A 27056-nucleotide genomic window follows, 5' to 3' on the forward strand; every position below is an offset into this window, starting at 1 on the left:
CAGAAATCCCACCCACATTTAAACTTGCCCATATTTCCCTCCATCTTTCCCATCTAAGAACCTGGCCATTTTTCAGTAATTAAGAAGAAGAAGAACCTGGCCATTCAGTGTTTAGAGGACCGTAGATAAGCAGCAAAACTGAACAGAAACTTCGGGAAATTCTCACTTAAACCGATGTTAATATTTTATCTACAAAAGGTAGTGCCCATTCTAACGTTTGGCGCCGAAGCAAGTTGGAATATAAAGGAGTCAACATGGGACCAACTTGAAGGCCGCTTTTGGAAACGGGCACTCAACCTTCCACGCTGTCTTTCAATGACTGTAATTCGCTACGAATTATCATTGAACTCCCTTTACAGCCATGTTATCTGGAAGTCCATTTCTCTTATGCGTAAGATGTCCTGCTCGTGCGAAGCCTCACCTTATTATATATTCAACCATATGCAAGTCGCATCTAACCCTAGCCTGTTGGCTCAATGGCAGATAAAAGTACAAGCCTGGGTTAATGCGGCAGATATATGTAATTTTGATCTAATTTCTCGGCCCAAACATGCAAAAAGGAAATTTGAGGCGTGGGCTTGGATAGTCAATTTAGAAAAGCGAAATCAAATGGCCTGAACAAGCTTGGTAGGCCACTTGCAAAAAAAATTAAATGTCCAGGCTTCTTACCTGACCCAATGCTATACCAGCTACTACCGCGAGAAATTTCTGAGATTTCGTCTTAATATTCTAAATTCTAAGGAAATTTTATGGCGCCGTAAAGATCAACCTATAGCTGATAATTACTGTCGATTCTGCTTTGTCTGTGTTGAATCCTTGAAACATCTAATCTTGGACTGCCAAGCAACGAATGACTTGCATCTTTTACATCTTGGTCAGTTCGCACCTTTAAACGATGACATGGAGTCGTGGTGGCGTTTGATTTCCTCTGGCAACAACGTCAAACACGTCTGCGCTATTGTGAACTATTTGAATGCGCTATTGAAATTTCCTTTTTAATGGCTGTCGCTATTATTATGCTGAGAAGGACTAATGTACCTGTTTAGTGTGCCTCTAATTACTTAATGTACGCATGTTTGGGGTTCATGAGCTTAAGGCTGCGGTAGGTTGTGTGGATTGGAATACCTCGATCTTTTGGAGCGGATTGAAGCTTAGATTGATGGAACCACGAAGATTTGGAGTCTTCTTTATGTTCTTTGAAACAAAAGTTTTTTTTTGTGTGTGTTTTGTACAAAAGAAACTAGTTTTTCAAAAAAAAAAAAAGATAGGCTTTGCCCTCGTTATTTCTTGGGCATGGCTTCAACATGCCTCAGCACACTATGGTGCTCTGGAAGTTTCACATGCCTAATCACTGCTGAGTCAATGAGTCTTTTTGTCCTTAAGCACTTTGCCCAGAAGCGCAAGCCTGGGGTTTGGTGGAAGTTTAAAAGAAATCCTTGTGGTAACTATGACATAAATGGGAATAAAAAAATAAAACAGCGGTTGATTTGCTAGACCTTATTTTTAGGGAACATTTTGCAAACATGACAAATTCAGATTTCGGACATATCCACCTCCCAGATGTTGAGGGCCTAGAGGAGTAGGGGTTTGCTATCTGCGTTTTCCTGGGCATCACTTCAAAATGCCCAGGCTCACCATGACACTGTGGAAGGCTGACAAGTCTGACTACTGCCGGGCTAACACCAGGCTTTCTGTCCTTAAGCACTTTGCACAGAAGCACAAGCCTAAGGCATGGGCAAGTATACATCCTTTGTGGTAACCAGGATTTAAGATACAGGTGGGATTCATAATCAGGAGGCTGGTAGAGGGTAATGTCATTGTCATGGTAATCTTGTCGTTTATGGCGATTCTTCCCCTCCTACTGCTGGTGGGGTTGACTAAATCAGGCATAAGAAAAAGTAAACTTGTGTTGACTTTAAAGGAATAGTTAATAGATGTTGTCATTTGGACTTGGAATAAGAACCAATTGCTGGCATATGAGCCTAGTATGTGGACATGCCATGGGAATATGGTAAAAGACCCCTTTGTACAATACTTAAACTATAAATACATTCACTTAATCCTGCAAATAATACATCCAAAAACAAACACCAGTGCCCAATCCCAAAACATCCACCTATGCATACACTTTCCACCAAAACATACATCTGTACGATACCATAGTTTGAAAATGAGAGGCCTACTGGCTAGGTCATTGCTTCTTTAGCATTGCTACACCTTGGGTCTCGTGTCCACAATAGAAAATAGGATAAGTTACCTTTTAAGGAGAAGTCAGCGGGCAGGCTCATAGAAACCAAAGTGGTGCCTCTGCTGAAGCAAGCAGCTAAGACTGCACCTATGCTAGCAGTTGTTGGGGATTTCTGGCTTCTCTGTGGGAGTAGCTTTAGTGAGGCCATGCGTAATGGGCCATGAAAAGCAAGGGATGCTTTGCTTCCCCAGCCTCGCATGACCCACTGGGCATGCTGATTGGGTACTGTATGCCATCTTGGCATTGGGGATACGCCTCACATCCCTGTGCAAATGGGCTGTAAATGGCTATTAAATTCTGTGTTCACCGTCACACTGCAGGAAACAGGAGGAGGAGAATTCTATGTTTTATATATATATAGAGAGAGGCGTTCATTTATATAAAGGGATACAAGTCTCGGTTCAAGGGAACACGCTTTTTAGAAATGCTAGATGCAATAGATGTGACAGCTGAACTGCTGATTTCGAATCAGATAGCTGTTAAATCCTAATTATGGGTGTTTGGATTGAAACGCAGATGGCTGGTCCAAAATATAAATGATGTGAAACTAAGCCTATGAATCAACTTCCTAAATACTTATGCGACTTTTACAACATTTTTGGTTGTAAATTGAATTTTATTGTTTTCAAGAAAAAAATTGAAGATATACAAAACAACTGTAGGGCAGAGCCCTCTTTTTGGAGGTTCAAACTCAGGAACTCCAGGTTATTCTTGTTAAATCGCCCCACCATGCCCTTCATCCCCCCCAACCCCCACTTGTCCGGGGAACATCACCAATAAAACATACATGTTTGGGGTAGAAACACACTAAACAAATCCTACAAGTAGTGGTCAATCACCAGTCTTCCAAATCCTTCGTTGTGCTCGCTAAACTACTACCGTCTCTACCGGGGGCCGCGCCAGCCCATACTGGCCATACAGTTCACCTCAGCCCCCTCCAAAACTTCGGGAAAATTGCAACCATTCCCCTTCGAGGTTTGCACTACTGCCATGAATTGCTGATGTGATCTTTTCCAAGAGGTAAATTTCGCTTGCTGTGTCCGACCATTCTTTTACCCTCTAGCGCGACATGCTCTTGCCGCTAATTGAAGAAAGTGGAGCAAAGAGGGGAGGGTACACCATTGTTCCTCGCATTTAAGCAGACCAAAAAGTATTAACATAGGTTCACACTCCCAGTCTCCTACCCCATCCCCCCACGCTCCTTATCCATCCCAGAACCTCTGTCCAATACACGTGAACCCTCGGGCAACTCCACCACATGTGCCAGTAATCTGCCCTAGCCCAACAAACATGCCAACATTGGGGATTCACTGCCGGGAACATTTTGGACAATTTCATGGGATCGTATTGCCACCGGTGCAGTAGCCTCATGCCATGGAGTTGATACTGGCATGTAATTGATGTTTTAAAGGCTCGCCTAAACTAACTGCCAGAGGTGTTCATCCAACTCCAACCATGCCAAATACATTCCTAGCTCAAGTATCTCATCCCGAACAGGCGGGGCCCAGATGTGACTCATCGGGAGGACCAGGAGGTGATTCCCTGTGTCCTAGAGCCCTTCTGTAAAACTTCCCAGTAAACTCCTATGAATGGGTGTTCTCTAATTCTCCTCTGAAGTTGTCTCCTGGGGACCCAGAGCCACTCCCCTAGTATCGCTGGATGCATATAGCGGTTTTCCAGGAAAACCCACTGTTTCTCCGGGTCTTCTGAGCTGGGCCGCTATATAGTACAATTTCAAACATGGGAATTCCCCAGCCCCCACCCCCCCCAGTCCTTCGGGAGTATCAGCGTTTCATATCCAACCCTGGGTTTCTGGTTCTGCCACAGAAACCGAAGCATTCGGGCTTTGGCTTCCCTCAGGAGTATCTCCGGGCTCTGACTGGCAGCATCTGAAACAAGAGGACCCTGGGGAGGAGGTTCATTTTTTGGGCATTGAGTCTCCCCATCCATGAAATCAGTCCCTTCCTCCATACTCCCATTTGATTAAACAATGTATTAAAGAGCGGGGGATAGTTGGCCTCCACCAAATCTTCTCCTGGCCTGACCATGGCGATTCCCAGGTAGCGTATGCTATCAACTTGGATTTCCAACCCTATTGTCCGGAGGGCCTCCACATCCCTTTGGTCGTCACTTGCAAATGGGAAGATCACAGACATTTCTTTATTTACCTTGAAGCCTGAAAAAAGGCTGTATTCCTCCATTATTTCTAGGGCCTCCGGGGTCAAGCTCAGTGGGTTCCCCAAGTGTAACAGGACGTCGTCCGCGTATAGGCCAATTTTTCATTCCCGATCCCAGACTTTGTTTCCCCTCTACCTCTCCTCTGCAAGGACCTCCATCGTCAGCGCAAAAAGGAGTGGTGAAAGCGGGCATCCCTGCCTAGTACCCCTCTTCAAGTTGATTGGCCTTGATAAGGTCCCATTAACTGCAACCTGAGCTAACTGGGTTGTGTACAAAGCCTGCATCCCGCTCTGAAATAGATCTCCCAGCCCATATTTCTGCAATACCCCATAGAGAAAGCTCCAATCGTTACAGTCAAAAACCTTCTCAGCATTAAGGGCGATCAGCACTGAGTTACCCTCCCTTTTCCCCACCGCCTCCATCAGGAGCAATGTTTTGCGCATTGTGTCCGCCCCCTGTATTCCCTGGATAAAAATCCGCCTGATATGAGTGAACCAATTTTGACATAAGCCCCTCCATTCTGGCGCCCAGAATCATCGTAAAATTCTTTGCATCGATGTTCAAAAGGGAAATTGGACGGGACGATTTACACTTCGAGATCCCTCCCCACCTTAGGAATAACCGTTATCACCGCTCTGCCAAACGAAGGAGGAGCCCTCCCTGTGTCCAGGATATTGTTAAACAGCTTGGCGAGGGGCTGGGCCAGGCTACCCGAGAATGCCTTGTAAAAATCCTGCTGTGTACCAGTCGCCCCCCGGTGGCCTTACCAAACTTAAAGCCACTGATGGCTCTCAAGATCTCCTCCTGCGTAATCAGCCTTTCCATAGTTATGACCTCCTTGTCCTGGAGGACAGGGAGAGACACCTCACTCAAATACCTATCCAACTCCTCCTTCCCTGCCTCCCTCTCCCCCTCCATACAATTGCTCATAAAACGTAGCAAATTCCTGGGCGATTCCCCCAGTCGTCGAGTGCGACTGCCCGTCTAGGTCTACAATTTTAGATACCCATCTATCTGCCCTCTGCCCCCAGAGTTTCGCCTTTGTCCCCCTTCTCATAATGCCTTTATTTAAGAAACTGTAAACCAAAGACCACCTTTCCCACCTCCAGTTCCCTCAATTCCCCCAGATTTTCACTTGCCCTTCTCAATATGACCTCGCTCTTCTTACCTCCCTCCGTTACTCCGGTCTCCAGTGCCCGTATTTTCCTGCATAACTTTTCCATCTAGAGGTTCCTAACCCTCTTCTTAGCTGCACCCTCCTTTATGAGGCCTCTCCAAGTGGCTTTAGCCGCCTCCCAGACCGTTCCCAATTCGACCTCACCTGTATCGTTAAGAACAAAGTATTCCTATATAGATCCCTTAATTTCTTCGTGGAAGGCCACTGCCTTTAACATGTCATTGCAGCGCCATAATGAGTCTCTGGCCCCAAGGCCATTCAACACTAGCCCCACTTTAACCATGTCATGGTCTGACCAATTTATGAGAATGATCTGACTGGTATCTATCCTCTGTGCATAATGATAGTGCACCAACCAGTAGACGATCAGTGACCGCAAATAGTGTACTGGGGAGTAGAAGGTTTAACCTCTTGTGGACAGGTGCAGTTCCCCCCCATATATCCACTAATCACTGATCGGCCATATATCCCAGGAGGCTTTCATCCCCAATGCATCCTCCCCTCCCGTACGGCCCACACCTTCACTTGTGGTCCATGGATCTATCTGGCCACATATTGAAGTCCCAACCCAACAGGAGGAGGAGGCCCGTTGCTCGGGTAAGTATCTCTCTCATAACCTCCACTAAAAATTGAGACTGTCCCGTGTTGGGACCATATATTGTGGCGAAGTTCACCTGAAACCCCTCTATCGTCCCTGAGACCACAAGGACTCTCCCATCCGCCCTCCTCTAGATCTGTGGGTCACCCAGCTGAGTTTTTAGACTAAAAAGGATGCCCACTCCTTTCTCGACTAGCCCCCACTACCAAAACACCTGCCCAACTTGTGCCCCAGTGATGCGCCTTTCGTTCCCTCAAACCCACCTTTTCTCCTACACCATCGAAACGTCCAGGCCCTTACCCAATCCCTGTCTGTTCTCAGCCCCAAAGGGCCCCCCCAGGCCCGCCTGCACCTCAGTCCATGACTGTCAGCTGGTAATCCAGCCCTATTTGTCCACCGGGGGGTTAGGGGGGATGTTGATCTTCTTGTATTTCCTGACCCCAGGCATTCTTCTCTTAGCACTGCGGAAACCCTGCCGGGGCTGCTCCATTGCCATTTTACCCACCTCTCGAGTGGAACCTTCCCTCAAGGCTTCCTCTCAAGACATGAAGGACCTGTTGCGCCACTTGGCCAATCGTGATCCTATAGTCAACCTCCCCTCTTTCGAAGGTCAGGGCAAAAGGAAAGGACCAGCGATATCTAATACCCTTCTCCGTGAGCCATTGGGTCAGAGGGCGGCAGTCTCTGCGTCAGAGTGAGACCAGACAAGTCCTGTTATACTTTAACCGTGTCCCCCTCAAATCACGGTGCCCAGACGTTTGGCCTTCTAAAGGACTTCCATCTTTTCCCTGTATACTAGGAAGTGGACCACTATTGACCTCGGGCCCCTACCTCCTCCGCCGCCACCTCTGAGCTCCCTCCAACTGGAAATCATTCCCTCCATCCTCCGAAAAGATGGAGTAGATCAGGCCTTGGACCTTTCTCCCCAGATCTGCAGCCATCTCTCCCCTCTCCTCTGTAATTCCTAGAATTCGCAGGGGTATTTCGACATTCTGATTTCAAGGTCGTCTAGTTTTAGGAGTGTGTCTTCTTCTCTAGACTCCAAATCTGTTAATCACGCCTCGTATTTCATGTCCAGGAGATCGACCTGTAGATGGTTGTTTTCCATTTCTTCCACTTTATCTTCAAGCTTGTCCGCCTGTCCCTTGAGGTCGCATATAGACGCCTGGATGTCTGTCCGGATCACCTTAATTTCTTGGAAGATCTCTTTCAAGTCCTCTTTGGTGAGGGCCAGGGCGTTGCCTCCCTCCGCCATGACATCCTTCTGACTTGTACTCCCACCTTGGTCTCTTCTTGCTTCCCTTCTGAAGTGTTGTAGGGAACTTATCCCCTGCCCTAAACTCAACATTGAGGGCTGGCTCCGAGGACACTCCAGTGAGGCCGGGTGCAGCAGGATCACGTTTGGTCTGACCTGTGGCTGTCCCTGTTCCCTGCTGCTTGCGTGTGGCACCTGTTTCAAACTTAAAGTTTGCTCCAGTGACTGGGGCCAGATGCTCACTGGCCATAGATCTGCTCCTGTGCTCTGTTACGGCCCAGTACCATCAGTGTGGGACCTTCGTGGCGCCCTGGTCAGCGCTGCCAGAGTCCCGATGGGGGAATTGCGTTGTCTTGACCGTTGGAGAGGGTTGGAAGGGGGAGGTCTGTGCCGGACCATTACACACACCTGTGTCAATCTGGTCTCTGTTTCAGCCGCCTCTAACCCTGTCCCTGCCGGCAGTTTACTGTGCTCCCTGGGCGAAGGTTATGTGTTGGGCCCCTTCTCAGGTGCCCAGCATGTCCAGAATGTCTCTGGGATCCCCCCCCGCCCCTCCCTGGTCCTGATTGTGTCCCTCTCTGACCTGATCTGCAGGGCCTGCGTGTGGGACCTTGCACCGGTTCTTATTGGGCCTCATTTCGAGATACAATTATGTAGGAAATTCCCCAATCTGGGCCCAGGACCGTCCTAAATTGAACCAATATTTCCCCACTCCGGTTCTGGGCAGTCCCTCTCCCTTGATCCGGACCCTCTGGGCCTCCACCACCTCAACGCTCGAGGAGTGTGTGTGTCCAGCTGTATACCTGACTCTTGGCTACGTAGCTCGGGAATGCAAGAGTGTCACTATGCCTTTTGTGGCCGGTACGGCCCCGATGCCTCCTCTCATCCCCCTCACCTCCAGCAGCATTCCGAATCAGATCTTGCCTTGGGGCGGCTTCCCCCCACCCAGCCGGGGTGATGGGTCGAGGCAATGCCTCGATGCCTCCCAATGCCCGCTGATCCCCTCCGATGGTCTGCGTTACTTGGTGGGTCCTCTGCCGTCGAGATCCACACAGATCGATGGAGGGAGAAGGGTGTTTCCTCTCAATCCGTCAACTCCAGCACTCAAGACGGTCCACCGCTCCACCTGGTCCCTGGGAGGGCTTGGGTGTGGTCTCCCGCGCGCGCCGCAAGGCCGGAGTTCCCTCCTCTCGCCTGCCTGGCGCGGTCTGCTCCCTCATTCAGTGTACAAAAAAATCAGCTCCAAGCGGCAGATCCACTCTAGGAGCAGCCTCCAGACTTCTGCAGGCCCAAATGCCCCTTATGATGTCTCACTTGGTGCTGGGGGTAAAGCCACAATCACAAATCTGACACTGTTTGGCAGAGCTCCTTTCCTACACGGCCATCTTGGTCTGTGCCCCCTGGTGGTCACAAAATAGTTTTTAAGGCTGCGTTTTAATTTATTTCCTACAAAGAAAGTTCTTACTGCTTGTAAAAAAAAAAAAAGAGACAGAATTGTAGCTGAAGATATTGTAAGGCCCCCACTGAGGTAGAAACTCTAAAGCATTGGTTACTGTTTTATAAGGGTACGACCGATCTGAAGTCTCTAGATTTTGAATGTCTTTTGACGCATACATAAGACGCTTGATACAGAGGGTTAGTGGGGGATCCTGTAGTGGGAGCAATTTTCTTTAGTTTTAGCTATCAAATTTTGCTTTATTAAACTATTTTTATTGTATGTTTGTGCAATTGCAGCTTAACCATCAACACAAACAAAAAACGTGAAGTCGTCTTGTGCATCCCCCTTTCGAATTCCCTCCCCTCTCCCCAGTGCCCACAGCCATTATCGTCTGTCTGTCGTTTCCCAACTTGTCCCGCCCAATGTCCTGTGTTGCCCCACTGTTCTGAATCATAGGCCCCCCTCCCTGCACCGGCCCTCTTCCTGCCTATCCTGGATCTACCCATTTGGCTCATATTTTTTCAAACCTCTGGGCACCCTCCACCCCCCAATTCCCTATACACCCTCTGTTCCAACTCTGCATGGTAATCCATCGCCTCCACCTACTTGTGTATACTTGGTTATATCAAACTCCCCCAGCCCACTGCCAGGACCTCCCCCCCAGCCCCCAAACTCCCCCATCATCATGGGAGTTCTGATGAGGTCCTTTTCTAGTTGCTGAATCCCAGGTCCCCCCAAATGGCCAGGAGTTCAATTTCTGGAATCGGAGTGCCGACAGCCCTGGATGTCTTGGTTCTAAACCCTACGCCTAAAGGATTGCACCTCGGGACATTCCCACAACGCATGGCAGAATATACCCGTTCTCCCACAGTCCCCACTGCACTTCAGGAACAGTCTCGTACATATGCTGGCCTCTCGTTGAGCAAAGCGCCTCCACCTAGTCCTCTTCCAGTACCCCAAGGTTTGCCTCCTATTTCTCCCTCAGCTTCTGTAGGGGCTTGGATGTGAATTTGGTACAATTGCACGATTGCCTTTGCTTGAATTTCCCCTTCCATAAAAGTAGCTTCGATCTGAGAACTTTTGGGAATGTCTCACGAGTCACGTTTCTCCTGGGCCATGTCAGCTTTTTTCATTACCGCTTTGTTCTGCCACCTTTTGTGCCTGTCCAATTTACTTCCGGCATGTCTGTGATCTCCCAAAGGGTGGACTCTCTGGTCACCACCCACTGCACACAGCCCATCTCTTCAAGAGCCGCTCTGCGGGACTAATGTACAAATCCCGGTTGCGTCATTCCCTGAAGGGGCCGGCACCCATACGGCCAAGCTCCCATCCTTCTCCGGTCCAATGCTGTGTGGGGCAGTTCCCTCCTGCCAAACATCCACAACCAACAACTGACGCACAATAATAATGGTTCACATTTGGGACCACAACCCCCCCTGCCCCATCCCACACTGACCTAATCATTGTTCGTAGTGCTACATTCTGGGTTTTGTTCCCTCATGTAATCTCCTGAAGTAGTCTTTCTATGGCTCTAAACGTCCCTGATGTGACCTTCACAGGAGTGTTTTGTAAAATATAGAGAAGCTGCGGTAACGCCATCATTTTAAATAGATGTGCCCTGCCCAGCATCGAGATCGGGAGGGTCACCCAGTGCTTGGGGTCACTTAGTCTGTCCAGGAACAGGCCCTAATTTTTCAGAAGAAACACTGATGACTCCGTCCTAACTCCGATGCCCAGGAATCTAATGGCGCCCTGCGAAATCATGGGGGGCACTCCTCCTGGATCGCTTCCTCCACATCTTTTATTGGCATGAGCACCGATTTCTCCCAATTTATCCTGAACCACTTACTTCACCAAACTCCCTGAACACCTCTGACTCTCGGCCCTGTCTGGGCTCTCCTAAATAGCGGAGTAGGACATCATGCGCGAACAACAATATGCGGTCCTCCCCGCCCTTCAACAGGGGTCCGCCCTTACCCTAGCGGCCAACGGCTCCATTGCTAATAGAAACAAGAGTGACGAGAGTGGGCATTCCTGCCTAGTTCCCCTTTGTAGCAGGAAGGGTCCCAAGGTGCAGTGGTTCACTGTGATTCACGCTACCGGGTCGGTGTATAGCAGTAGCACCCGCTGTACGAATCTGGCGGCAAGTTCGAACTTTCTCATAGTCGCCCAGATATACTCCAAGCTCACTGAGTTGAAGGCCTTCTCCGAGTCTATTGCTATTTGCGCGTAAGGCCCCTCCAACAAGGAGGCTGCACTCGGTGCATTGTGCAGCCTCCAAATATTCATCCTTGTCGCCCTTCCCGGCACAAACCCACACTGATCTGGATGGCCCAGGGCACTAATGACTGGGAGAAGGTTATTAGATAGGACTTTCGCCAGGACTTTCGCCTCCCCGTTTATCTTAAAGATAAGGCAATACCTGCCACACCGCTTGGGCACTCATAGCACTCCATGAACATTGCCCTCATTTCCTCTGCTGGCCTCTGCCCTATCATTTTCCAGAACTCTGCAAGGAACCCATTAGTTCCCGGGGATTTCCCAAATGAAGTTGCGCAATGGATGCTTGAAGATCCTCGAAGGTTGGATCCATCTCTATCCCAGCCCACTGCTCCCCGCTTAACTGCGGCAGCCCCGTCCCCCTCCATGTATTGTTCTATAGCTGTGGGGTTCTCGACCACCAGCGCCCCGTACAGTTCGATATAATTGTCCAACTCTTCGTCTATGTCCATGCTCTCGTTCCATGCCTCCCCATTCGCCCGCCTAATTTCCCTCACCCACCTGGTTCGTTTGTCCCTTTTCTCCAGCCACGCCAAGAGCCTTCCGCATTTGTCTCGCACATCAAATATGCGTGCATGCTTGTCCCTCTGCTCTCTTCTCGTTCTTACGGAAGTACGCATTCAACCGCCATCCCCCTTAGCGTGACAGCAGCGGGGAGAGATCCCATACTGTAAATATTTAGTCTCGGGTCACTCTTCCTGCCACAGTGCTTGGAACTAGAAAGTATTCTATCTCAGAGAAGGCGGTGTATGCGTTGGAGTAGAACGAGAATCCCTTTACCCGGGGATGGAGGTCCGCCCCCCCCCAAATATCGCTCATCCCTGTTCCTTCGATCAAGGTTTTTAGTTTCGTAGGAGGATGCATCTGCTGTCCCCTAGAGGGCTGTCTATCCAGTGACAGCTGAGCTGTGTCATTAACGTCCGCTCCCACCAGCGTCAGGTCTCCCCCAGGCTTTGCTAATAGTTCTTGGGACCAGTGTTAACGTTGATGCCTGTAAAGCGGGATTGGGGGCGTACACATTTACAAAACATAACGTTTCCCCCACAGGGATCCTTCACCAGCACCACCCACTCACCCCCACTGGCTCCTTTCCACCTTAAGTATCTCTAGAGGTAAGGAACTTTTAATCAATATTGCCACTCACCAGGACCCCCTAGCAAAACCTGCATGCTCCACCGTCAAATACCGGGCCCTCCCCAGGAATCTACATTCTATCTCCAACATATGGGTCTCCTGAAGAAACACTATGTCCGCTTGGTGGTACACCAGGAATTTTGCCACTAGGCTTTGTTTAATTTTATCCAGGAGTCCGTTAACATTCCATGACATGCAAGTCAAGGTCCTATTCCCCTCCCCCGGTATTATCCTTTCCAGCCATCCCCGGTTTGCGACATAGGCTCTACTGCTTGATTGAGACTGGCACAAACTGCCCATAACGGCTCTGGTCCCAAATCCTTCCAGTGTGAATGCACTCCCCACCCCGCCCTCCCATCCCTCCACTGCAAAGACTTCTGTCCCCAACTGTGGAACCAATCTTGCCCTACCCCTCCCTACCGTTCCCGCCCAACTTTAAGCATTTGTCACCCCATAACCATTAATCAAACTATGATCATCCCAGCTTTCTGGCGGGTGATCCAGGGGTGTGTGCTCACGTCTCTCCAGCTGCGCTCCGGCTAAGTCCCTTCAGAATATCCTTCGCACCTCCCCGACTGAAAAAGTAGTTCTGTTGCTTGGGTTAATTTAGCTGCGACTTCAGTATATTCAGCGGGGCCCGCCCCCTTCTACAGTCCTTTTCTTGATCCGGTTGCCAAGGCTTTCGTCTACCGAGTCCCATGCCTCTTTCAGGTGGAAGAATCTCACTTCCCCGGCCCCACCATCCGCAGAGTTGCCTGTAGAATCATGGCATACTTGTTCTCTGCTCCTCTTAATTTGCGTTTAACCTCCTCAAACGAATGCACTTCCCTTGAGAACTCCGGGAAAATCATTAGCTCCGTCAACACAGGCCCTTTCATCCTGGACACTTGCAGTATTGCGTCCCGGTCTTGGTAATTTAGTAACTTTGCAATCACTGGCCGAGAGTGGGTCCCCAGGGTTACCCTACGGAGGACTCTGTGGGCTTGCTCCAGTGAGAACTTCGAGAGTCCTGATGGACCCAATCAGTCTGACAACCACTTTTCCAGATACAGCTCCATGGATGGGCCCTCAGTTTTCTCCACTGCTTGAGCTCCTGGATATCTTTCTGCATGGGCTGTATAGAGTCCTGCACCTCCAAGATTCTATTTTCTGCTTCCCCACTCTGGACGATATTTTATGCAGATTCTGCCTGAGGAAGCCGACCTCTGCTCCCACCGCATCCACCTTTCTTTCCAGCGAGGTCTTAGAGTCTTTAATTGCTAGCAGGAGCTCATTCAAGGTGATGTCCTGGGGACCTCTCCATCGCAAGCCGCTCCATCCTCCCTGCCACTCATGAGCCCCTTTGGGACTGGGGTACTGGGAAAGCGCCCATGTTCGATTGCAGCAGTGCCTTCTTCCCATTTTCCTTCGCCGTGGCCCACCTTCCTGTTGCTACTATTAGCTGTCACTCCTTCTGCTGCCCAGTATAGTTCTGGGCACCCGGCAAGCTCCCCTCCGCTCTTATGTATCATGCCTTGGCTGCACTCACCTATGAACCGGTCCTGCCCCATTGCCATCATTTGCCTCGACTTCTGGTCCTTCTATCGCTTGCACTCCCTCAGGTAGGGGGTGCATTGTCTCCGTAAACTGGGGCCCTCGGGGGACCCACTGACCCTTGATGCACTGGTATCACCCTTCCATGTGGTTGAAATTTGGTCTCCTTGCCCCCTGCGTTGAGCCTAGGGCGGCCTCCCTGGCTCTTAACTGCCACTGGGGTTGGCCATACTGTCCTGCTGTGGGGCCTGGGTGGGGGGGCTCTGTTCCCCTGCAGGCCTGCTCCTCGTGGAGTGCTAGTATCCCTGCCCACCTTCACTAAAGGCATCTTCCGGGCCGGCCTGCCCTGGTCTCCCCACCTCTGTGGGAGAGAGCTGCCTCACAGCCACTACATAGTGAGCCGCACCCACTCCAGGCGTAGCTACCGTTGGGGGCCAGATGGGGAGATGATGGGGTGACACTGTGCTGGAACCTTTTACCGTGCCTCTGCGGCCCCGCTGCATCGCTCCCCACTGTGCCTCCGGGCCTCCCCTTTGCTGCGGCAGCGTCTGGGTGGGCCTGCCCCTCCCCACTCTCTGGCGGGCTCTCCTACTGACGCTGGACCGGCCGTCTGGCCTCGGCTCCCGCTGCCACCTTTGAGTTTCTGCAATATGATGCGCGGCTGCGGGTTAGCTGCCGCCATCAGGACCTGCACACCACTTTCTCACACTTCGGAGGACCCAAGACGACCTGGGTTACTCAGTGGGACTGCTGCTGGGCCCCCACGATAGGCGCGCAGGAGCGGAACTACACTTTTCTCCATCTAAACCCGCTATATTTCGTACTATCAGATTTTTAAATGCGTTATCAGTGGTATCAATGTGTGGATGCATTTTCTTCTTTTTTGTAGATATGAGATCTGTATTTTATGTGTAACATGGTATTGTAATTATATTTGATGCAAAGAGAATTTGTATGCAAAGGTGGCTAGCGAAAGGTTTTTGTTCAAGGCCAAATGCTTAAATAAAACAGCAACATTTAAAAAAAATGACTGCCATATTTTTCTTACAGTGGTACTACTGGCATGTATGGGCAAAGCAAACAGGAGTGTGCCAACATGGGAATATCTTCCTACAGTGGCAATATTGGGCAGGGGCAGTCTTCTTACACTGGCAGAACACTAGCATTTATTTTGGGCATGCCAGCATTTACCTTTTTTCATGCATTGAAAATGCTCCACTGTACTTTTGATGATCTGGCATCTACTGGATTTTTCATGTTATCCTAAAAAACAGATTGCAAATTGTATGGCTTTTACAGATTTCTTCTTCAAAAAGGTGCTGTAAAATGTATAATTTTAGGCCATCATTTAAAAGAATAAATGAAGGTTGGTTGGTGCTTCCGTGCTACTATCAGTTGGTTACACACATTCATAGGAAGCATTTACGCCAATCTGTTGAAATAAAATTCATCGTCCACTATGCTAGAGTACAAAATGTTTGCAAGATGCATTGCGAGTGAAATAATACGCTTTTAAAAGATGAAACAATAGAAAACAATAAAATAACTACCTGTAGCAGTGATGAAAAATGTCTTACTGCTTCATCAGGGAGGCCACTGCCAATTAAAACATACCCAATTGCTAAGGAGACATTGAAAAAAGGAGGAAGATTAGAGGTAGTTTCTTCAAAGTACTTTACATTTCAATAAAAACGGCCATTAAAACATGATTTCTAATGAAAATCACCTAGATTCACCGTTTTGTTTACATTGCACATTTTTTAAAAGGTGTATTCATGTTTATAACAGTACAACGTGAACATATTGCAATTGTGAATTCAAGTAGGCATCTAACAATACAGAGCACACTTCACAATTAGTATTGCATCAATCAGTGTTTGCACAGTAGTGTGGGTCTCGCAGCAAGGGGGCCTTCCAAACTCTTCATGCAGATTTAGCAAAAGACTGAGGTCCTTTTATTTTGGGAGATTCTTCATGTATTAGGCAAACAAAGATCTACCCAACGCAAAGACGTTTTTATGGGAGGGCAAACGGGTCACTTGCTCAGGGCCCCCACCTTGGAGGGGGGCCCACAGGGCTGCCTGATCTGAAGAATTAAGATTCCATTGTTCACCAGTCTTAAATAGCACATGTCAGGATATTTTATGGGGTGCTGCTGAGGCTCTAAACCCATTGCATTTCTGTTTTGACAACTACATTCTGCCTTGATCAATTAACCATGTATTGCTTTCTGTGTTCCCTGTTGTATACATAGTTTGTGTGTTCCTTACGACACAACTCTGTAGCATTCTTTCCTTCCTGTGGGAATTATGTTGATCATGTGCAATAGGCAACAGTGAAATGCATATTGATAAATTGAGTGCCACAATGGCTCAGAAGTTAGCTCAGTGTGTGAAGCACCCATTGCAGAGATGTGTGTTCATATGCAAAATTAGAATATCACATTCCGGCAAGGCTGACTGAACCTTTCCTATGTCTGAAGTTTATAAACCTGCCTGCATATGTAGTTGGTTTTGCAGAACACCATCTGCCATTATCAGCAAAGTACCTGCACCAAATAGGGGTTGCTATAAAAACAAACATATCATAGGTATGTTGAAGGTCTAGAAATTGGTTTGTTCAGATGGGGTGTTGTAAAACCTAGACAATCGCCTCCCACGATGGCATAAACAGTGGTGAATAAGTATCCAAATTCAAGACTATGGAACAAAAGCGTTCATGCTTGTATCCTGGATTTGCCAGCAGACGATACAGTGATCCTGGCCAAAACATCTGATATTTCTTACATTACTGTGTTGTCTTCTGCGAGGTTTGCCTTCCTGCATGCTGCTTGTATCGTTCAGCCTATTACTTGATCTTTCTTCTTATGTAGGCCATTTGAGTGGAAGGGTTAGTAGACAGAAGAGATAGGACCAGATGTTGCAGGCCTCAGGCAAGCACATTTTAAGGTCACCTTGTTTGACACAAAAAAGGTTTGCTTTTGGGTAAAAGTCAAAGGTTTTTATGCACGTTTATTAATGAAAATGTCACAAGCCATTGTTTTGGAAGTATTTAAAGCTTTAAAATGCAAAAGACAAACCCAGATTAAATGTGTTAAATCGCATTGATTGGTATGCTGATACGTATGTACTTCCCTTGATGATGGAGAGAATGAAGCTAGAATCATTCCCATTTTGCAGAATACCCTTCTATAATATGTTGTTTAAAAATGGTCATGTTTGGTAATGTGATTCGTGCATTTTCCAAAGTCTGTTGATGGTTTTAGTTCATGGTAAGAACTGGAAAAGAAAGTGTTCAAATGCAGAAATTGCAGAGTTGGCACAAATCCCAGCTTAACCCCTTAACCAATGTGTGATCCTGGGTGTAAAGAAACGCACTAGAAGCGGGTGGTCTGTTCTTCCGCTCTCTATATGGTAGAGGAGAGGCACAGAGAACCCCTGCCATGATTCTCTATTTGGTAGCTATGGTCGAGCAATCAAGGCCTAGCTTCTCAGGAGGTGATGCAAGCTGGTTCTTAAGTACAGTGTAGTCCCCAAGCATCCACAAAGGAATGTCCACACACTGTATTGGTTAAAACAGTCTTTATTTAATTAATATTCAAGGTCATGTACACCATCACAATAACACACTTTGTACTCTGAAAATCAACAATGGTAAATATATACAGTTCTAAAGTGGTACCACTAACGTTATCAGATCTCATTAAAGTGCATACGGTCAGAATGACACACAGATCAAATAAAGAGGAAACCAGCAGTAGAGAGAGGAAGGAAAGCAAGATGGTTGAACAATTGGCAGAATACTGGTCACTACCGTTAAACACAGTTCTGTGTGGAGATCCCCCCCCCCCCACCTGGGCAACCTGTAGAAGAAAGATACAAGCCCAGTCCATTTATTGTTCCCACTAGACTTTCCAATAGTTCTGCAACCCCAAAGTACCTGGCGTTGTAGTGTTCCTCGTCGGGGAATCGACGGCCCTTCTTGAGTGTCCTCCCTTTCAGGCAGGAGTCACGGGTCGATCGTCCGACGGAGAACAGGTCGAGCTACGACGGTGAAGTGGCCACGTCGTTCCTAGCGGTGCTTGTTGACGGGGTAGCATAAACGTCCTGCAAGGAAGAGGCGTGCGGGGCACCTCGAGGTCAATAGTTCTGGACCGCAAAGAATTTGAAGAACTGTGGCCCAGCAAGGGTGTCGAGTCATCGGCGTTTCTGTGGTCTTTGGGTGGCGGGAAACCCACCGGCAGATGGTCTTCAGCGTGTCGACGATCAGGCCTTCTACAGCAGGATACAGGGGCGACTATGCGGACGAGAGCGTCCTTGGATCAAATGAAGTTTTTAGGCAAACGCAAGCACGGCGGCTCCGGTCGGCGACGGCGGTCGTCGACAGTGGCGGACAACAGTCCGAGTGCTTCTCCTTGGAGTTCCGCAGCAGTCACCGTATCGGGTCGGCAGCCTGTCGAAGGTCTGTCTACCAAGGAGCTTTGGCAAAGATGAGCTGGTGCATGATGGTCTCTCGTAGCTCGGCAAGAGGGCGCCTTACCAGGTCCTCTCTGGGTCAGTTCTTGGAGGCACAACAGCTTTCAGATTGTGAAGGAGAGCCACAGCAATTCTTCTCGTCCAGCAGGGCTTCAAGGTCAAGCTTCAGTTACTCCAGTTACTCGTCGTAGTTGACTTCAGCTTCTGAACACGATTCCTAGCAGTGAGAGGTCCCCAGATATACTGTGGATCTCCCATTCATTCTGCTGGGTCACACTCAAGCATCCAATCACGAGTAAGGGCACTCATGCAGGCAGGCAACCAATCGGACACAGTGCATTCAGGCCATTCACTTTTCTCCAGACACGCACAACAAGCTATGTGTATTCGGACAAGTACTGAGCCATTCAACACTCCATACTGCATTCATACCGGTTTCGGGCAGGGCTGTCTCAGTCATTGTGTCAAACACCAGATACTAGACACCCACAACATAGAATGCGTATTCGTCACACACTCCATTCACCCAGGTCCCACCCACAGGGGTACCCACAACATACGGTCGTTGAGAAGGCTCCAGCCAGTCTGGTCGGCACTTCCCCCACACTACCATATATGGAACTTCCACCCAACAGCCAGTCAGGGGGAAGGGACAGAGGCAGGGCTTCCTGGGACTTTGGGAAGATAAAGCTAACAGGTGATGGAAGGCAAGAGGCCACAGGGGCCATTTTGTCTCCATCCGGAATCTACCGATTCCAATGACGGGGCCTGGGGATCCCAAAATGGAGGACGCTCAGGGCACTAGTCATTTCAGCACGGAGCTGCCACCAGCCCGTACCCTGCTCTGTGGGTCACACACAGGTGCCCAAAAACACATGGGGCACAGGGTTGCACCCCTACCCATGGGTGCCATAAGGGTATCCCATGGGTCTGTTCACCAAACCAAGAGAGAGCTGCACCGCCAGGAATCCCACCTGAACTCCTGCGTGGAAAACATGACAGAACACACAATAAAAAGCGATTGCTAGTATGGGATCCAATGCATTAAACAACCGCTTTATTTGGTGGGATAAGCCACTGGGACTTGCCATAGTATTTAAATTCCCTAATCCATACTGGCAGATGCAATTTATTCGCTTCAGAATGAATGTTATTCAAACAGGGGGAAAGTGTATATATTCGATCAGGTGGGTCACTGCTCAATGTGCGCCCTATGCGTCTGGCGAAAGAAAGGGTTCAGGCTAGAGAGCTGTGTTGCACTTAATTCTGCGAGGGTTACATTGTTCAGCAGATTTCTGCATGATGCAAAATGGATCTCTAGCGAAGACTTTTGGGCTAGAGTTGTAAGCGGGTATGAAACCCCAGACAATAGCCTAGATAAAACTATAAGGCATAGCAGGATTGATGACAAAGAAACATGATTCAGGATAGCATTAGGATTGTAAAGGAAATATTCTTTATGCATTACGAATATGTTAAATGCTATTTTTTTAGCCCTTTTTTGTTTGAAATGATCTCAATGTGTGGTTCTTTTATAGTGTGACAAAGTAGTGTTAATAAGTGGATTATGTGCATGTTTTCTATCAAATGTAATGAATTGTTATTACATTTTTCTTGATTGTGTAAGGCCAACTTGGATTAGCTAATAAATATAATTAAAAAAATACTATAAAAAATGTGCAACCAGTATTTTTCTGCCTTTATGGGCATGAACAAATTGCATTCAGACAGAACAGAGTTACTCAACATCAATGTCAGGTCCATTTTTATCATAACAAATGCTTGAACTAAGACAACTTTTCTGCAATTTGAGGAACTTTAATACTATTGTATGCTACTCGTATGCTTTCCATGCTGACAGTCTGCAATGAGATTGGCTTGCAACGCTTGACGGACAGTATAGGGAACCAACCAGAAAGACCTGCTTTTCTTTTTTTTTCAATTTTTAGAAATGAATGTAGACAGAAAGATTTATTTCCGTCTGTTTATATGAGTAAAAATCAGTAAACATGAAAAACAGGGCGCCATAATACAATTTAAAAAATCTACCCACCTAAACGGCACTCCTTTTAGCAACTGTGCAAAGACGAAAAAGCGATCTGCTTACAGTCACTATTTGAGAAAAGAATGCATCTTTGTATGCATAATGTGTATATCATTTGTATATCATTTGCACATCAAACAGACAACACTATCAGGAGCCATTTATTTCCATTCTTTTCCTCCGCTCCCCCAGTTTATAAATTGCAATGTTCTCCCTTGGCATTTTTGCACCGAGAAAGGAACCATCGAGCAAAAACATTGCAAATCAAAGAATTGGGGTTTTAAGAAAAGAACAGGGTCCTTGAAGATTTCGATAACACCAGCTTGTCATCAATAAGTGTAAGATGGAGAAAGTGGCAGTCCCGGAGAAAGATACCAGTGTCCAACCGGTTTATGGGTGATCTGAGCAACCACCACACGTTGATACTTTGACTGGAGATTGCAACCAGATAGACATTTTTTTAACATGTTTTTATTTCACAGCTGGAGCAAAAACACCACATTTTACTAATCAGCAACCTTTGACGAGCCTTACGGCACCTAGAGTATAACAATACTTCCCTCCCCACCCTCTCCCTCATCCGGCTGATCGTCCCTCTGTAGTCCAAATCCCCTCTCTCCTCTGGTTCCCTCTGAGCCCAGGTATGTCCGGATCAATCGTGGTTTGAAGGTCAGGGCTGGGAACTTTAGGTCAAATTCCAAAAGGTGAGCCCAGACGGCCTGTAACAGGTGGAGGAGCTTTCCCTCCTTTGCTGCCAAGACTCCCAAACTTTAATCCACCACCAACCCAGGTCTGGGCCCTGCGCCGTCTTCCAACAACGGGCGGTAGTGATACACGCAGCCAACAACAAGTGGGTCATTAATTTTGCCCGCTTATTCGATTTCGGGTATATCCCTTCACAAGGTGCCCCGAGCAGCAGGGTATTTGGGCATAATGGGAGGCCGGAGCCCGTGACATCGTAAATTACCTGTATAATGCTCTCCCAGAAGGACCGTAACAGGGGGCAGTCCCACCACATCTGGAGATGGGAGCACCGTGCCCCACACTTTCACCAGCAGGTGGTAGGGGCGGCCTGAAAGTAGCGAGTTTGCACTGGAGAGTAATACCACCGGAACAACAGCTTCAATGCACATTCATTGCGCAGGCCACAGTTTACGCAGTGCGAGAGGGATAAAGGGCAGAACACGTAGGGGCATGACACATTGAGCCTGTTCTATTTCCAACCATCTCGGAACTGTGGTCTTTGCCGACCAAGTCGGCAAGTGGGATAGTTAGTTGGGCAGCGTCTGCATATTTCAGTAGGTTTGGGACCCCTAACCCCCACCGCCCCCTCCCGTCACCCTCCTAGGGATCTTAGATTTCTTTCCTTGCCAGATGAACCCCAGTAGTCTGCGCTGCAGCCTTTCCACTGCAGATTTGGGGACCTATCGGGAGGGATGAACAGTAATATAGCAACCGGGGGGAGGAGGGGGAAGGTATTTTAACAGCCGTAATACGACCCATCAATGACATTTCCTGCTTCGCCGATCTATCCAGGTACTGTTCTAATGCCTTAATCAATGGAGGGGGAAATTGGCCCCATAGAGGTCTCCCATGGAGGCTGTCAGGTGGACCCCTAGATAGGGTATAGAAGTTGTATCCCAGCGGATCGGGCAAATAGCCCCAACCGCCCTTAGCTCTTGTGTGGACAGGCCCACTCCCAGTGCCACAGATTTCTTGAAGTTAATGTCAAACCCAGCAACCTGCCCAAAAGTGTGAAGCTCCTGTATGGCTGCCTGTAGGGAGGGGATAATGTTAGTGATAAATAGACGAACGTCATCGGCGTACACCGAGACCTTATGGGAGTGTTTCGGATTAATGGGGCCTGTATTGTGTCATTGCCCTGTATGTGTTGGGCAAGTGGCTCCATTATAAGTGCGAACAGAAGAGGGGATAACGGACATCCCTGACGCGTACCACAGGTAAGAGGAATTGGGAGCGAGCACTCCCGGTTAATTTGAAGAGAGGTGTTTGGAGCAAAGTAATTGCCAGCTATCGCCTTCCGAAACTGCAGACCGAAGGCAAACGTCTCCAGAGTCAGGTGCAGGAAAGACCAGTCTACTCTATCGAACGCTTTTGTTGCGTCCAGAGCCAGGAGGGCCAGTGATTGCTTATTACGTGTGACTAGTTCAATCAAGTTGAGCGCCTGCCTGATGCTGTCCCCCGTATTCCTACCCTGGATGAAACCAGTCTGGTCTGAGTTAATCAAGCGAGGAAGAAGAGGGGCTAAGCGGATCGCCATGACCTTGGAATAGATGTTAGCATTGATATTCAGGAAAGCGATTGTTCTGTATGAGGCACAATCCCTTGAATCCTTCCCTGGTTTCATTACCAGGATCGTATTAAGAGTTCCCCATCGAGAGCGTCACATTCCCCACTTCCCGGAATGAATTGAAAAGTGAGGTTAGGGGGGCCAGCAGTTGCGCACTAAACAATTTGTAAAATCTAGTGGAAAAGACATCCGGGCCCAGGGTGCGGGACTTCAGGGATTTAATTACTGCCTCCACCTCTTCCTGTTGGATCGGCGCCTCCAGGGCCTCCCTGTCCTCCTATGTCAAATGGGGCAGGGATGCCTCTGCAATTTATTGCTTTTGAGCTTCCCTCGATCTGTCCAGTGCGATCATATTCTCAAGCAGATAGTCCTGTGCAATCCGTAGTTTCTCCCGTTCCCCGGATTGGGTTACCCCCGCCTAGTTCCGGAGGCAGGTGATGAAGTTCTGTCTTCTGGTTTTAGCTAGTTTCCTCGTCAGGAGATGGTTGGCTTTATTACTCTTAGCATAATGAGACCGTTTGACTGATAGCAGGGCCTGAGCAGTCTCCTCCGCATACAGCGTTACCAGTTTGTTGCAAGCCACCCGCAGGGCGGCATGCACCTTTGGTGACCATCCCTTCTTGTACCTCTCTTCAATGTCTGCCATCTCCTGCTCCAGCATGGTTTTTGTCTATTTCTTCCTTCTGTAGTATGCCGCTGTGTGTGCGCTATTAGGTGCCCTGTAATAATCGCCTTCATGGCGTTCCATGTTGTGGCCGGAGAGGTCAATTCCACTGGATTTCCCCGAAAGTATTTTTTGATTGCTTTGGCCACCTAGTCTCTTAGGGAAAAGTGATTCAAAATCGGGTCGTACAGATGCCATTGGGGGATGGGTTCAAGGATCTAGCCTGGAGTGACACCGGGGCGATATCCGTGAGAACCTTCGGGGCAATGTTCACCTTGTTTGTGAAAGATAACAGCTAAGGGGAAACTAGGAGCAAGTCAATGCATGAGGAGGTTCAGTGGACCTGCGAGAAGAAAGTATAGTTCCTTTCCTCTGGGTGTAGCACTCTCCATGCATCCACCACACCCAGGGATCGAACAGATGAAGGATCCCAAGAGCAATTTTGAAGTCTCTGGTGGCTGGAGCGTGAGATTGGTCCTTCTCCGGATCAGGTACCAGGTTAAAATCTCTCCCAATAACGACTTGGTGTTGACCCTCATTCGGGGCGTTGATTGAAACCAGTGAGTGAAGTTGGCCCAAGAGCAGCCCCTTCACCCCTATGTAACAGGCCCCTGGTTCTGTGATATTGTCCAATACCCGGAACGGGACGCCCTTTGCCACCAGAATAGTAGTACCCCATTTCTTGGTGCCCCTGAGGCTAAGAACTGCTTTGGAAAGTTTCTGCTTCCGAGACGGCCATAGTCCTCCGGCAGTAAGTGAGTTTCCTCAAGAAATATTACCACTCAGTCCAAGTCTCTCAAGCATTCTAATATAGCCTTTCGCTTCACAGGGGAGTGGAGGCCTTTGACATTCAATGTAACAAAGTTCCCCTCCCGGACTGGGGTGTCGCGACTCTTCTCGGTGGGTCTAACAGGGGGCAGGTGGTGGGGGCGTCAGTCAGCTGATGCCATTTAGGGACTAAGGATTTCTGTATGTCTGCTCCAGCCAACTTTTCCATTAACACAAAACCACACAACCGTGAACTGAGTCCGAACTTTGGACTCCCAACTGTTTGACTGCCATAACACGTCGGCAGTACATTCCAAGGGTTTTCCGATGATGTTCTCCTTGGAGATGGGCTTAGACCATGTGAAGCCCGTGGACATTAACATTATGTGTCGTGGTTTTGTAGAGCTCCGTCGGAACGGCCGATTGCAGCGGGGCAGTGTAGCTTTTGGTTCGCTCTCCGAGCTCTGGGGCTCGTGGTCGCAAGTAACTGGGGGAGGGGTCCTTATCTTCTGTTTCATCCCTTCTGGAATTTTGACCAGCCCGGGCGTCATGGTTTTGGCGGAAGGACGTCTACATCCCCGGAAGATGCGGCTATGGGGTCACCCTCTTTATCCGGCATTGAAGGGCTCAGGATCATTTCTGCGTCTTCTAGATGTGCAATCGTCTTTGTAGGAGAACTGGACTGCGGTGGGGAATAGCCAGCGGTATCTGATCCTTTGCTCCTGGAGAAAGTGTGTCAATGGCCTGAGGGTTCTCTGTTTCTGCATCCTGAAAAATGTGTAGGGGAGCTCCTTGGAACGAGAGTTTGTCTCAGGAGCGGCCAACTGCCATTAAAGCCTCCTTGGTCATATAAAAGTGCACCCAGGTGATCACATCAGGGGCGGGATTCTGCTTACAAACCTCTGCGGGTGCGCAATCTGTGGGTATGGTCCAACAGGAGCTGGGACTTCTGTTTCAATCCCTCCTTTCTCATCTCAAGATCTCCCACGTACCCTGCTAGGCTCTGTAATGGAACTGACAGGGGGATACCTCTAATACATAGATTATTCCGCCGGGCGCTTTTCTCCAAATCCTCCTGCTTATACTCCAAGATCTCGTTCCTGTGTGCTAGGGCCCGGATCGGCTGTTGGATTTCCAGCAGTGACGTAGCACGTTCTCGGGTCAGGTCTTCCACTTCTCCCAGCCTTTGCTCCGCCTCTGTTACTCTTTGATCCGTATGTTCGAGTTTGGTGTAAGATCTCTCATACAGGAGCGATAATGTCCGCCATAAAGGCCTGAATATCGTCTTTGGTGGCCAGTAATCTCCAGCGCTCTGTGGTAGTTGTGGGGGAACTTGCGTGGCTTTGCAGGCATGTGCAGATCCCTCTTTATGGTGAGGGGCAGGAGATGTCGGCAGATTAGGGGTCGGGGGCTCCTTCGATATTCAAATTACCCTTGGACCTCCCAGGACCACCCCCCTGGGGCCTGGGCACCGCCTCTCCAGGCTCAGGCCTCTGGTGGTTCTGCGCCATGGGCGAGGTCCGTCATAGCGGTGTCTGTATGCCGCAGCTTCCTCTTTGTGGGCTTGATGTTTGTAGGATATGTGGGGCGGAAAGGCGGGGTCCACACCTGCTCCTCACCGTTGCCACTGTCTGCCTTGCCTCAGACAGCTGGGCTGACTGCGTCGGGGCTCCTCTGTATCCATCACTCCGCACTGAGATTTGAGTGAGATTTGCAGTGTGGGGGGGAGAGGGGGCAGTCCTTAACCCACCAGCCCTGGGGCCACGTTGTACCCGTTATGCAGAAACCTGTGCAGTTCCCTCTGAGACCACTGCAAAAGATTTAGGACTACAGGTGTTTGGCAGTAAACCCACTTGGTAGCAGTCTGTACCACACAGATTCACTTGGTAGCTGTGACTGAGCAGTCAGACTTCCCTCAAGAAGAGTTAGGCAGTATACAGAGTATTCACAATAGGTCAAGAGCACACAATAAAACAAGTAAACACTGACCAGGGCTTGGTGTAAAAGAGATATTTATTTAAAACCACATCTAGAAAAACACACAGGCACTAATAATAAGCAATTCAAAAACACAGTCACTAAAAGATATACACTCCCTTAAAAGAATATTAGACAAGTCTTAAGTAAAGCCCCACTTATTTCCAGACAGCGGTGAGTGCTTAACGTAGATGGCACTCTAATAGATCGTTTTAAAAAGGGAGAGAAAAGCAGAGAAAAAACTGAAACCGATCCCAACACTTTTTCAAGAACACAACAAGAGAGGAAGGCAAAGTAAAACCGTGAAGTTAGAGTTCAAGAGGCCGGATCCACTTTCAGAGGATCCAAACGAAATGTGTCCAAAGTCACACGGTTGCAGTGCACAAAGGTCTTGTAAAGGTTCAAAAAGGAGTTGGATCACCGAAAGGGACCAGTTAGAGGGTGAAGTCGGCCAGCCCAGTCCAGAAGGTTAAGGAGTTATTATTACCTTGTAGCAATCTTTAGAAAGGGAGGCCTGGCGGACACAGTACCTTAAAGTGGTGAGAGCGCTCCAGCGGGGGCAGTTGTTCCTGGCAGCGGGTGCAAGTCGGTGCTTCGTCCGGGGGAAGAGAGGATCTCGTCGTGGAGGAAGACAGGAGTCCATTGCACTGACAGGGAAGAAACCAGCCGCGGAGTTTCTCAGGTACAAGGAGCGGTCCGGTGATTCGCGGTTCAGTGGTGAGTGGCTATCCGGCTGCCGGGGTGCTTGGCACGGGCAGTTCGACCACAAACCGGGCTGGGGTGCAAAGAAAGGAAAACTGGTTGTGCCCACCAGTCAGGGGAAGAAGCCTCTCCAGCCGGGAGATCTTCTCTGTCGTCGGGAAGTGGTGAGTCAGTTCTGCAGGGCTCCACCGGTGGTGTTGTCGTGGTAGGTCGGCTCAGCTTCTCCCTCGTCGGATTCTCAGGTCCTGTGGCGACTTCTGAAGTTCTAGTCCCC

The 27056-nt window shown here is 48.8% G+C and overlaps 1 protein-coding gene across 5 annotated transcripts in view; it reads right to left on the reverse strand.

The window, feature by feature from the left end:
* Positions 1-27056, reverse strand: part of TTC13 (tetratricopeptide repeat domain 13) — a 1871796-nt gene that overhangs the window by 1357248 nt on the left and 487492 nt on the right. For all 5 annotated transcript variants that reach the window (XM_069606893.1, XM_069606895.1, XM_069606894.1 and 2 more), the window contains exon 4: positions 15392-15462. In XM_069606893.1, coding sequence (XP_069462994.1) covers positions 15392-15462 — 71 coding nt within the window. The remainder of the gene's footprint in view (positions 1-15391; positions 15463-27056) is intronic.

The sequence above is a fragment of the Ambystoma mexicanum genome, chromosome 4p (genome assembly GCF_040938575.1).
Source record: "Ambystoma mexicanum isolate Mex_15411 chromosome 4p, UKY_AmexF1_1, whole genome shotgun sequence".
In the NCBI taxonomy this organism is placed as follows: Eukaryota; Metazoa; Chordata; class Amphibia; order Caudata; family Ambystomatidae; genus Ambystoma; species Ambystoma mexicanum.